Below are 13,783 nucleotides of genomic sequence, written 5' to 3' on the forward strand. Positions count from 1 at the left end.
ATCCACTCTTGTTGTCTGGGGGAGTGAGCCATGCGGGAAAGAGTGGAAAAAAGAGTATTTGTTAGCGATGGAAAGTTTTTTAATTTCCGATAAATCACGTTGTATTGGCGGCCTTCGTTTTTTTGAATTTTTTTAATTAATCGGAAGTGCGGAAACTCGAGTTTTTTTTTTTTTTTATTGTTGTTGTTGAGGGAACGGAGTAATTCTTCAGCGTTGAGTTCTCATTTTACGATGAAAATTTAGACCAGTCGATAACGGCGGGAGAGGGGGAGGGGGAAAGGGTTTTCATTGAATTCTGCTTGAGAAAAGCGCTTATCAAAGCCCAACACACGAACGATCGATGGCCAGTGATGGCCTGACTTATTCAACCAACGTGTGCTCAGACACCTCAACTGCTCTCACTCACCGCAGGTGAATGAGCTACAGGAGTCATCAAAAAAGAGATAAATAAATTACTATCGTTAATGACCCGAGCACTGCCACTGTCTCCGTAACTGACACTTTGAGTTGAGTATCAGTGAGATTTGTTTCTGGAAAGCTTAAGCGAAATGTCTAGCTTCAGTCCGTACTTCATGTACTCCACGTGAGAGTAAAAATAATCGTTATCGGACAAGTAGAAGTATTTTTAATGAAATGATAAAGTGTTGGCGGTGGCCCGAAATTTTTTTCAATTAAAATTAATTCGTTTATTCATTTATTTAAATGAATGCAAGTGCTGGTAGAATTTTTTTTTAATTACCCCGAACACTATTTGATTATTTATGCTGTACTCTCAGACAGTGAAATGAAAAATTTTCAAAATGCAATCGTCATTTTGATTGTAATGGAAGCTCTGGTGGTTTTATTTCTTAATGCTCATTATGACGCAACGTTTTTATCCAGAATGACTTATCAGCAACTTGAATGAGTCGTCTGAAATTGGAGTGATTTTTTGAAATAATGAAGGAAAGAATGCCAGAATGATAAGATGACTGAAAAACTGATTATCAAGGGAGCGGAACGATGAAATCATTTTCCGTGTCGCGAATATATATATTTTTTATGCCCGAGTGAGTACATAACTCCGTTCTTTTTTTTCGAAAATCTCCAAGTACAAACGCGAAGCAATTTGTGATAAAAAAAATTGTGGATATTTATTTATATTTATTTTCCGTAGTTATGGAATTTTAGAAAATTGGAAATTTACGAGAGATTTTCACTTCGAACAGCAGGCAACTGCAATCAGAACCTCCTTCGACATGATAGAAAGTAACTGTGAATCTAGGATAAATCGAGAGACTGTTCGCCAGTTTTTTTTTTTTTATTCACCAACCGACAGAATATAATTTCATCAGAGTTGACATTGCTTTCATGAATGTAATAATTTGAAACTCCATGAATCAGTGAGTGTGCTCGTATCTTCGAAAATTGCATTCAATAGTTAGTGGATAGTGATTGGATTGATTTCAATAAATATTTTAAATCCGGGTGAAATGCAAATGGAACATTTTTCATGCAACGCTCTGACGATTAAACTAAAAATCCCGGTGGCATCGATCAATATTACCAGTCAGTACACTCACCAAGTTTATTAAACTTAAAATTTTTTATGAATATATCAGCTTCAAAGTTTAATCAAGCTGTTACGTCTTCCTAGTGTCATTAAATTTTAATTCAAACTTCAATTTATATTTTTTTTCCCCCTTCCGATATGTCTCGAGAATTTTTATTTTACCCCAGTTTTGATGGGGACTCGTTAGCATTCACAAATAAAAATTTATACTTGCCCTCGTAAAATTTACGAGGCTCTTTCTTTCGAGTCCTAAAGATATAAATACATAAATATTTTTACGATAAAGTGACCGAGGGGTATTCTCCCTTCGTATCAACCAGTGAAAATTCTTTTTCCGTTCGATTTTCTTTCCATTTTAAAAATATTTCAGCATGAAATTGCCAGCAACCAACGATTGTGACCTTTCATCCTGAGGGTCTTCCTCAAAAAAAAAAAATAGTGAGTCAGGACTCGATCGATTTCATCCGGACACTCACCAGAAGGTGTATCTATTTTAACACTGAAAATTCAGTTACGATAGAATTTATCGACAGCCTAGATTCTCACCGGAGATTAATTGAATCACAGGAAGAATGAAATGTTCCGGGTTTATTCACGAAACAAATTTTCATCAATAATATCTCAAAATCTACTGCGTTTCAATCGGATAAGAGTGAATATTCAAATCAAGAGAAGAGAATTGCCTTAATCAAGAGACTCGAGGAAATGGACGGAGAAAAAAAAAATATTGTGGGTCATTTCGCGTCATCCAGTCGACGGAAATTGTCCACTCCAATTGTCTATTAGAGCTACATTCCTTTTTCTTCATAATATCTCGCCTTAATTTTTTCCTCCCCCCTCTACCCGGTCTCTCAGAATTCTATTTCACTAGCATACTCTGAAAAAGAATTAAATATTCATGCCAGGGACAGCGTTTGCATCTAATAAACGGTTGGAATTTTTTTTCGCATTGTTTTTGAATGAAGTTCTTATGCAAAATCCATACGAAGAGAATTAAATTTTTTTTTTTCATTAATTTTTTTTACAGATAAGGGATCTCGAGTGCAGACGATCGAGGCAAGCACAAGGAGGAAATTTCTAGGACCAAATCGATACGTGTAAGCAAGTGAAATAAATTCTTATTGATTTTATCAAGATGCTCATTAATTTTTTGTAATTATTTTCTCAGGTGCTACCAGCGCTCAAAAACGTGATACATTTTGTGATTAATCACGATTAATTGGACAACAATTCAGTGATTTTTGTATAAAAAAAAATTCGTATGCAACAGCAACGTAATTCCGGCGTTCCTTCAGCCTCAGTGACAACGCCACCATCAACAATGTCAAATATGTTTCCACAGCAGTACTGCCTTAGATGGAAGTACCATCACAGCAATCTGCAGACTATGTTCTCACAGTTGCTTGAGAGACAGGCGTACTGTGACGTCACACTAGCTTGTGAGGGCCAGACACTGAGGGCGCATAAGGTAAATAAACTCATTTCATCACGTCATCTCCTACTCCCATTCTGTACCCGCTTTTGTCAGCATTCGTCACCCCAATGCACCCCTGATTGTCCAAAAATATAAGTCGAGTTTATTTTTAATTATTAAAGTATAAAGTCAACTGAAGTATCTGGCATTCCATTGAAGTGAAACACTATCAATTATTATTTTTATAGTCATCAAACAACTCCCCGACTCAGCAATGCAATGATACAATCGATAAGGCAGTTCACCAAAATGCGGGGCACGTTATTCAGCTTCCAATAATTATAAAAAAATGAGAATTATTTTTTTATCAACTCTGCGGACTGATTTTTGATAGACTCAACAATATAGCCTTCCCCCCACAAACTTCAATATCTCCAAAACTAATCATCTGATTGCGTCCACCCGAAATACCAAACTTTGTTATCAGAAGACCCCCAAACTCCAGCCGCATTTGGAGTTTCTATCTCGACTTCGTAAGATACCTGTGTACAAGTGATTTCAGGGGGAAAAATCCGGACTCAATTTTACCTGAGCCCCTTCATTATTTTATCAAAAATATCTGAGCACCAATGACATCCCAATTCACTTCTAATATCTCAAATGCCTCTAATACCTGTCCTCTGGAAGGGAAATGAAAAAAAAAAAAAAAACTTAAGGTGGAATGCCGACCTCTGTCGAAGCCATAATGGATTCATTTCAAAAGCCAACACGATAAAATATCCTCATTTTTATTATAACCACTACCACAAAGCATAATCATACTCAAGACGAGTATAAAACTTGACAAACGATCAAATTTCTGGCTCTTTGTTTCGGGCAGGTGGAACAAGAAGCTGGAGGGGAGGGTTGGACAAAATGTGTAATTCACCTCCCTCTTCCACCACCCCCTCCCCTCTCTCATCCTTCTCTCGCCAATTTTTTCTCAGCCCAGACGTATTATATTTTTCATGTCTTGTGCGTTTTTTTTCCTCCCCTCCTCGGTCATTCTCTTTTCTGCCACGTTTCGCAACCGTTCTCGGACGCTCAGGTAGCGGGGAAAATGCGAAAAGGGGGTGAGGCGGTGGGTGGAGGTGGGGGGGAGGAGGTGAGGGAAGAGAAAGAGAAAAAAAAAGGGGGGGAGGGCAAATAGGTGGCACTCCATCAAAGTTGAGTATACATTTGGCTTGGTTTATTTTTTACTTTTGGTTGGACTCCAAATTGTAAAATCAATACTTAGTAGTAAATTTCAAATGGAGAAGAGTCGAGCCTTCTCGTCGCCGTTATAATGGTCGCGTGTATAAACTCGTGAAAAATAATAATAAAAATGATAGAAAAAAAAAAAAATTCAGGAAGAAGGAAGAGGAAGACATTAAGGCAGAAATGACGGAATTTTAAAGATAATAATTACACTTGATGAAGTCGGATGGTTGGACAAAAGTTTGTGGGTAAAATGGATAAAGATTTTGATGTATCGGAGGAGAATAATTATTTTGCTGTAGTGGGAATTTGGATTTGCAAAGTTGGAAGGATTGTTTTGGGGTCGAGGAAATTTTGGGGGAAATGTGTGACACTGCAGGGTGATTTTTCTACTGCGGGTTTTATGTCCATGCGCGGGGAGAAATCGAAATTTTGGAATTTTTTTTACCTCATCGTGTTATCAATATTTTAAACAAATTGGGAAAATATTTGAATGATTGAAAAACAAGGCATGTCTCTTAAGCTCATCGAAGAGAGTGGTAGTATAAACAATGGGGAGCTTATGATCGTGACGAAGTTCTGTCAGGGGGATGATTGAGGAAAATTGTCCTCAAGGGGTTGGGGGATGGTTAAAGAGGGAGGATTCGCACAGTGACAGCTGGCGATCTTTTAGCCACCTGCTCCCAGGTGTCGTTGGCTTTCCCCTTTGATGTCTCATTGACCTCTGAAGGTTTTGTTCCCCTGAATCGATAGTTACGGTAAGGGTTTAATCAAACTGGGGTCATAGCTGAAAGGGATAGTGCCTGTTCACATTGTAGGCACCACAAATGGGGTACATTTTGCATAAATTTATTTACAAAATTGGACCTGAGGCGAGAGAGGTTTTTGGAATGAGCCGGGGGGAATTGTTAATCTCATTCGCAATGCGATTAATTAAAAATTGAAATAAAATATAAAAATTTCCTCATTCCATTATGTGGGGGAATTTTTAAAAAGTGTAATGCAATTTTCGGAAATTACTGCGGTCGAAACTATTCCGCAGTGGATGATGAGACATTCCAGAAAGTTCTGTTTGCATCCAAGGGCCCAACTTCGGTAGATTAAATTGCAGACAACTGACTGGCGAAAAATTCCATCGCAAAATTCTCGATTAGTCCTTGGCCCGGTGGAACGTTGAAAATTTTTTGGAATTTCTAGACGGGGAACAATGAAACTAGACAGAATCATAAATCGATTTGAAATCATTCCAATGGTAATTAAGAATAAATTATTTTTAGTTTATCCTAAAATTCGGGCAACTGAGTGGCATTTTTCTCGACGAAGATGATACAGAATATTTTTTGGAATTTGTAGATTGGAAAGAATGGAACTAGGAGGAACCATAAACCGATTTGAAATCACACCGATGGAAATTAAGAGAAAATGTGAAGATAAAATATGCCTGATTAGCATAGGGGGTCGTTAAAGCCTTGGACATAGCGCAGATAAAACTCCCATGGTCTGCCATACCCCAACATAAAGCCAACTCTCATAAGCACTAGTTTTATTTATGCTAATTAATCCCGGGTTGGTAATTCAATCAGTCCCCTCAGAAATACAAAAACTTCGAGGAAGTTGAAAATTTTTATAGACTTTGGAATTTAAATTCAAGAAACTGTTGAGTTATTAGACATTTTGCAACTCAGCATTTCTAATGACTGAGATTAAGAATAAAATTTACTGTAAAGCCAAGTTCACATGAGCGGTAAGAGAGTGAGGAAATTAATTTATTTAAAAGTTCTAGAAGAGAGAGGAGTGGATTCTAACAAAATTAGCAACGTCATTGCGAATAAATTTTCGACATTTGAAATGTTTATTTTGTTGCTCTCCGATTTTTAAAAATTTCTCGCACCAACAGAACGTCTGACCTGGAACTTCAAACTAATATTACTCAACTTAATAAATAGTTCTGCTTCTTCCATCATCTTTGCGCATTGAGAAAGCGTCAAAACAATTTTTTCGAGTCATAATTTCATTGATATGACAGGTAATTCTTCGAGTGGATCATAAAAAATGGAGAATAATCCAGAAACATTATGAATAATTCAACTTTAATTAGCGACGATAAAAAAAACCATTAAAATTTGATCAAAAAATTTGAAACTCGACAGCAAACGTGATCGATTTTAATGAACGTTGATTACAGTTTTTCTCAGAGATGAAATAATTTAAAATACGCATCGCATATCACATACGTTCACGCCCTGTCCGTGGGATTAAGATTTAATTTTCTTGCATTAATATCAGCGCAGTGACGACCTTTTTCCGTACATGTATTTCCCACCTTCCTATTTCTCACTCAACTTCTCCCACTCAATCTAACACTCCTGTCTCTTTATCTTTCCCAGTTAAATATTCCACTTTTTTACGTCGTTGCAATTTCATGCAAAATTAAAAAACACTGACGTTTGTTCTCGGTATTTTTTTCTCTCTCATTTTTTTTTTTGTTGAAATCTCACGATTTCCTGTAACCCAATGAGTCATACGTGCATGAACGAAGCTCTTGAATTTCATCTCCTCAACGATTTCTTAAATATCCCGATAAGTCCAATCAATTGGAAAAATATAAATGAGAGTATAAAGCGGAAAAATAAGGTTGTTTTCTTATCACAACTTTTTTTTCTCCCTCTTTTGGAATATTTTCATCGTAAATCAGTCATTATCCGCAGCGAAACGTTTTTTTCCACGAAAAAAAAGGGGGGAAAAAAAAAACACTGAATACATTGTTTTTCTGTACATTTCCGTTTGACTTCACAGACGCAACATTTTTTTGTTCTCTTTCTTTTAGAATTTCAAAAATCCCAATGACTCGCCTTTTTTTTCCTTTTTCTAATCCTTACGTCACCGTCTACCGACTCAGCGATTTCTCAGAATTTTTCGAAATTCCTTCCCCCACCCGCCTTTTTGGTTTCTCATTCGCTTTTGATTGCGTCAGCACACGGAATTTTATTTTCTCGGGATTTTAATGAACCGAGTAATCTATCGCAACAGTTTCGTATTTTTTTTTCTTATTTCTGCAGTTGATGTTTCATCCCCCCTTCCCCACCTTAACTGAACAAATGTTTTATTGAATGATTGATTCGTTGCTTAATCTTCCGAGTGTTCTCTTGTTCCATAATTGACAAATAATCAGAGAGAAGTGATTGAGTTAAAATTTTAAAATGGAATTAAATTTTGAATGCCATTCTCACTCGACTTGTGCTATTTCTCTCTTTGTTTCGATCGCAAACTTTCGGAAGAATGTCAATAGCGCGTAGTTGAAGTCCTGTCTAGCTTTTGGAATCAATTTCAAAACTCATCTTCGGATGTTTCACCGACTATCGGCGGATATTTTCCTTTTATTCCCTTCTTTGAAGTTTTCTCTGAATCTCCAACGACTGTCACTCGCATTTACCTCATTCATTCATCGGACAGAAACCAATCATCGATAGAGACCGGAAAATTGCAATTGTAATTATCGAGAAAAATGCCCAGTCAAATCCCCCACTCAACCGTAAGAAATAAAAATATCAAAAACCATTCACAACTTGAATTTTTCAAGTGATTAATTCTAACAAAATTCCATCGAAAAACTGACTTCTCCATTTCAAACTTTCACCTCTCCCTTGTAATTTCTCACAATTCAATGCATTCGAATTGCCACTCGCGTTACCACGCGAAGCGCTAAATCAAAGGGAAAAGAATAAAGCACCGAAGTGCATAAAAAAAAACTCCCCGCAAAAAAAAAAACTAAATTAAAAAAATACATATCAGAATGAACCGAAAGAAAAAGAAGTGCGGCAAAGCATATTCATTATTTCCGCCCTCGTGAAAGATACAGCAAGAACGTTGGAAAAAGTAACTGCAGAAGTTGAAAAAAATGGGATATTAAAAACCAATGGAGAACAGGAAAAAAAAAAATCGTGTAAGGAAAAAAGAAGAGCCGATGAAAAACGAAGTACGAACGAACGCGCACCAAGCGTTAATTAATTCTCCGCCTGAAGGGACATACGTGAGTAGCAATTCTCCCTGTACGGTGCGTTCAGAGTGACTCATTCACGATAAGAAATTTAATCATAAAAGCGACAATGAAAAATGCACAAATTTTTAAAATCAAATAATTTTCATTCTACATTTTTATTCCGATGAAGCAGAAAATTAAATCATTGGAGCTGTAATAACATTCCACTATGAACACGAATTTTCAAATAACATAAAAACAATTCGACTATAAACTATAATATTTTATTTACCTCACCCAGAAGATATATCTCTCCCCTATGATGTCCCCAGATCACCTGACTCTTACTGACCAAAGTTCTTCGCTCTCCTGCCCCATTTAACAAAAGTCCCTTCTTTATCCACTCTCCCCTTATTCCACTCATTTAAACTATTCTAAAAATCTCGGTACTCTCCTAAGACCCACCATAAACGATCCACACAGACATACAATTAATTTTCGTCCACACATATCCATCGCTCTCAATAAACAATCACAGAAGACAACCAAGACCATTGAAATTGATACCATAGACCTGACACCTAGATGTAAAATCCCATTTCTGATTTTGAAAAAATTCCACTCGGAAAAATCCATCGAACGATTTTCACCCCAATATCCTTTTTTACGTCTCTCGTGCAACTCACCTCCCCTCAATCCTCCCACTCTCTGTCTTATATATATATATAAGATGGATCGCCGTTATACGGGAGATATATAGAGTTTATTACCGGGAAGACGTCGTGGAGGAAAAGAAAAAGGAGAAGTGAAAAAAGAAGCCAAGGGGTCGGGGGGAGGTGGTGGGGCGGGGGGGTAGAGAGAAGTAGATGGAAAAATTGTGCGCCTTGCCCAAGGCAGACTCGGAATGTTTCGATATGAAGCGGGGAGTATAATTTCAATTTTTACCCCTACCCCCTAGTCACTCCTCTCGTCCTCCTCCCTACCCCCCCCCTCCTCCCCTCCCGCCCCCTTTATCCTCTCATTCCAACCTTTTTTTATTGCTGTATTTCACCATAAAAGAGTCCGTGGATATAATAAAGAGATATATAGTGGTAGTCTAGGGGGAGTGAGGGGAGGGTAAAGGGAGGGGGGGGGTCGACGAAGTGATGGTGAAGGGAGGAAAGGGGGTGCTGAAGGCACTGCAAAGTTGACGGCCAGCAGGCGGCTTTTGCCCAAGCGCTTTCCTTTACGGCCTTATTTGCGGACGGCGTAAAATTCAAGGAAAATCAATACGGACTTCACTTGCCCATTAAATATTCAGGCTATTGACTGGCTGTCGTAGTTTGGGCGGGGCTCTGAGATAGACATATTTTTTTTTTTTTTTCAACTCTCAACTCCCCCCCTTTTTAAAATCACCCCTCTTCGCGTTTTTACGCCCCTTCAATATTTTTTTTTTCCTTTTCTCTTCGGGAGATTTTATTAAATTCACATTCACCATTTCGATGGAGTGAATTGGGGATGATTGTTTTTTGGGGATTTTGGTTTAGAGTTGAGATGAGAATTCTCTTCTCGGTGGTGAGAAGACGCCCTGGGGGATGAAATAATTTTGATGTAATAATTTCGTCGAGTTCACTCGTAAAAGTTTTTCCGAGGGTAAAATAGTTGATTTATTTTAATAAATGAAGAACGCTTTGTATTGTGGTTTTTTTTTTCAGGTTGTCCTGAGTGCGTGTAGTACATACTTCGATACAATATTGTCGCAGTATGAGGAGAAGGATCCAATAGTAATAATGCGTGACGTCAAATTCTCAGACATCAAAGTACTCGTTGAATTCATGTACAAGGGGGAGATCAATATCGATCACGTGAGTGTTTTTTTATTTACTCATTCGCATTTGCAATTTTTAGGTTGAATCATTCTGACTTTATGCCGTGTACGTGACGGAAGAATTAATCGGAGGCCTTGGAGGACAAGTTTTTTTTTATTTTTATTTTTCTCACTGGGGGGGAAAAAAAAAATGAAAAATACGATTTGTTCGATTATAGTTTCATTCAATCTAATAAAATATTCAATAATCTGCGTCTGCAGAGTCAATTTCCTGTGAAGTAGGACATGCCTGCATGAATAGCGCGATTTGAAAAAAAAAATGGTCATGAGCCAGTAAATAACAGAACAATTCACAGTTTAATGAAAAATAAAAATTCTCTTTGCCACTGGTTTTCCATTAAACGAAAGCGGAATTCTTTTCAAATATATATTTATTCAACACTGTGATCGTTTCAAGGCCCTGACCCACATTTGATTTTTTTTTTTCTACTTCCTCTATTTATTCATCTTTTTCCCCCTGTTATTTTCAATGCACGCTGGTAGAAAGCTGCATAGAAAGTCCCCCACTCTCCTAATTTCAACTATTTCAACTCGATATTACCGGTCGGATATATTAACCGACAATAATTGGATTTATTGTTCATCCTAACGCCTTCACCTCGACTCTGCTCTTTTTTTACCTACATTTTTTCACTGCATTTGTTTCTCTCAATTTTTTTTTCGACATTTGGACAACAAACAATTGGATATTTAATAGAATGCAATTGAGGCAATCTCGCATTTAGAATGCCATTAAACGGTGAAAGTTGGAGAATTATTTCAATTTCGAGATTGAAAATTCATGGTGACACAATTATACAATGACATACTTATTCGTGATATAATTGAAGATGGAGTGTTTGGATTCTCACTATTGGAAAATTATTTCTGAAATTCCGGATAATAATTGACTGAGTTTAAGTTCCCATGAGTAATTGACTTTGTAAAAATGGCATGACAAAAATAACTTCGAAGAAATGCGTATAACAATCGTTCTGCCAAATAATTCATATTTTTTAAAATGATTTCAGACAAGACTGTCATCTCTGCTGAAAACAGCCGAGGATTTACACATAAAAGGATTGGCGGAGGTGAGCTGGCGAAGTGATTCAACACAGAATGAACTGAACAACAGTGGGCACAGTCCGGGAGCTGGAACTCCCGGTGTTGAAACAGTACTGAGGGAAGGTGATCCAGACGAAACACCCCCTCCAAAACAAAAACGTCGTGGTAGACCACCCCTCGACGATCCACCATCAGCCCACGACGTATTCACACCTAAAGTTACATGCATCACTGGAAACGTACGAACATTTCCTGTAAGCCCCATTAACCCCCCCTTTAACGTGGCATATCCTATTTAGTCCTAGTGAGGAGACGCTGAGGGATGTCGAAATCCATTCTACGGTGCGAACCGGAAGAAAGCTCATTTACGGTGGGAGATTAAGGGGAAAGAGCACCCTTCTGTCCATACAAATTTCTAGAATTACTTTTTCCCCTGAAATTGTTAATTTTTAACTGCAAAACTGCTTTACCAACTCGACCATTCAACTGTTGAGTCAATGAACTAGTTTTGTAAATAAGAAATAATAATTGTAAGCGAGATCACAGTGAGTGCGAATATATTGCAGTGATGGAAAAGTCCGTGTGAACATTCCGGAAGTATTCAGCAACAGGCGATGAACGTGAAATTTTTATAGATTTTGCAAAGTAAAAATCTCAATTGCATTGAATTTGTTTTAAAATTCAGGTGGAAAAGAACGTTAATTCCAGAGTTGTAGAGTTGTTACACATGAACAACTGCAATTTCCTAGAATATTCAGGCGCATAAATCGAATAATCGTGAATAATTTGGTCTTGAATCATTTGGAATCATTTGGATGTGGAAATTATTGAAGAGTAGGGAGTAGGGAGACTAAATTGCACTGATGGAAAATTTCACGCCAGCATTCTTGAAATTTTAAACAACCGGCCATTTATGCTGAATTTTAATTGAAAATTAATTTACGTTTAATGTAGTGCTGGAAATGATGGAAATTGAAGGCTCGGGTCCCTTGAATTTTAATTTTATCTGAAATTCAATCAGAGAAAAACGTTAATTTTTAACCTGCGCACTTGTTACACATGAATAACTGCAGGTTCCTAAAATATTCAGCACATAAATCAAATAATCGTGAATAAGTTAGTGGTCAATTATTGGGAATCATTGAAATGCTGAAATTATCGAAGAAAATAGGAAGGGACGAGGATTGAATCTACTCGAGGAAATTTGACGTGAATATTCTTGAAATATTAAATAACGACCCATTTACTTAGAATTTCAATTGAAAATGAATTTATACGTGATATAATCCTGGAAATTACGGTAATTCAATCTACGAAAAGTATTAGTTATAAACATCAGTACTTGTTAACCATGAACAACTCCAATTCCCCAGAATGTTCAATCCCATAAATCAAACATTCACGAATAATTTTATCTTGAATCCAATTTCAAGTCACAAAACTGCAAATTGAAGTGTAACTGTTATTTCAACAAATATCTAACAGTGCGGTATAAACTTTTCGTTTTTCATCATAAACGGTTCACGATCTCGAAGAGAAGTAGGTTAATCGGTATTTTTGGGATCAATATTGGAAAGCTGGGGAAATTTCCAATTTGAAATGATATTGCTGAGCCTTTTTCGGTCCACTGACTTTTCGGTTTTTCCTTCATTGTTTCGTTCGTCAAAGAGATTTTATCTGTACATGTAACATTGAGCAGGAGGACAATCCCCACCCACTGGCGAACTTCCCAAATAAAATATCTGGCTCTCGGAAGGATGAAATATTTCAATGATATATTTTTCTAATACAGGAGGAAATGATGAGTGAGGGCGATCACGAGAGCTGGGACGATGATATAATGATGAACGAGAACAATGAGCCACCGCTACCCGTGGTAAATTATTCTTTCCTAAATAACTCACGATATTTCAATCCCTCTGTTACTTCAATAATTGATTATTAAATTTTCAGTTGTCCTACTTATCCAAGGAAGACGTCAACTCAGACCAAGAAAAAAAATGTAAGTGACCTCATTCAATCTCGAATTATTTCTGTTGTCGACTGAAACAAGTGGATGATCGCAATTTTATATATAAGGCCAGTTGATGTTGCTAACAAATTATTCATGTGCTTGGATATACTGTTATTTCCAACATTTTTATTTTACTCATCATTGATGTAAAAAAAAAATACTCGTATGAAATTTCGATAAAAAAAATCTCGCGAATTACGTCGCGATAATTTATCATATTTTTTTTTTATTCGTATGAAATTAAAAATTTGTCTACTTGTATAGCATCCACAGCTCCCAGCACTCCGTCAAACTCAAATGCAACGAACCCAGCGATTCCCGAACAATTCCGTGACGTTGTAAAAATGAATGACTACCTAACAACAGGCAGACGACAGGAATTCTGGGAGGAGCCATTCACGAGACGCGTTATGGATGCTATCAAGAGTAAAGAACTGGAGATGAAGACTGCCGCCGAGATACTTGGTGTATCCTATGGAACACTATACGGAAGATATCGAGACAGTTATGGTTGCCTTAAACACCCTTACAGGTAATTAAAACAGCATTGCCAATATCCCGAGTCCTTACAATCCTATGATTGAGTAGAATGACAACTGATGGGTGTTTACGATGCCAACGAGTTGACAGAATGGGTCAATGATTAATTAAAAAAATAATAATAATAATTATAATGC

The 13,783-nt window shown here is 37.1% G+C and overlaps 1 protein-coding gene across 9 annotated transcripts in view; it reads left to right on the top strand.

Annotated features, from left to right (window-relative positions):
• Window positions 1-13,783, top strand: part of LOC135168363 (zinc finger and BTB domain-containing protein 24) — a 50,484-nt gene that overhangs the window by 32,973 nt on the left and 3,728 nt on the right. For 7 of the 9 annotated variants that reach the window (XM_064132453.1, XM_064132452.1, XM_064132450.1 and 4 more), the window contains 7 exons: window positions 2,580-2,649; window positions 2,721-3,020; window positions 9,876-10,025; window positions 11,059-11,346; window positions 12,885-12,968; window positions 13,046-13,094; window positions 13,371-13,638. In XM_064132453.1, coding sequence (XP_063988523.1) covers window positions 2,814-3,020; window positions 9,876-10,025; window positions 11,059-11,346; window positions 12,885-12,968; window positions 13,046-13,094; window positions 13,371-13,638 — 1,046 coding nt within the window. In that variant the 5' untranslated portion in view covers window positions 2,580-2,649; window positions 2,721-2,813. Of the gene's footprint in view, window positions 1-2,463; window positions 2,483-2,579; window positions 2,650-2,720; window positions 3,021-9,875; window positions 10,026-11,058; window positions 11,347-12,884; window positions 12,969-13,045; window positions 13,095-13,370; window positions 13,639-13,783 lie in introns of those variants that run through there. The other 2 variants (XM_064132451.1, XM_064132456.1) reach the window with 2 other exon arrangements.

Source organism: Diachasmimorpha longicaudata, chromosome 13 (genome assembly GCF_034640455.1).
Source record: "Diachasmimorpha longicaudata isolate KC_UGA_2023 chromosome 13, iyDiaLong2, whole genome shotgun sequence".
Classification (NCBI taxonomy): Eukaryota; Metazoa; Arthropoda; class Insecta; order Hymenoptera; family Braconidae; genus Diachasmimorpha; species Diachasmimorpha longicaudata.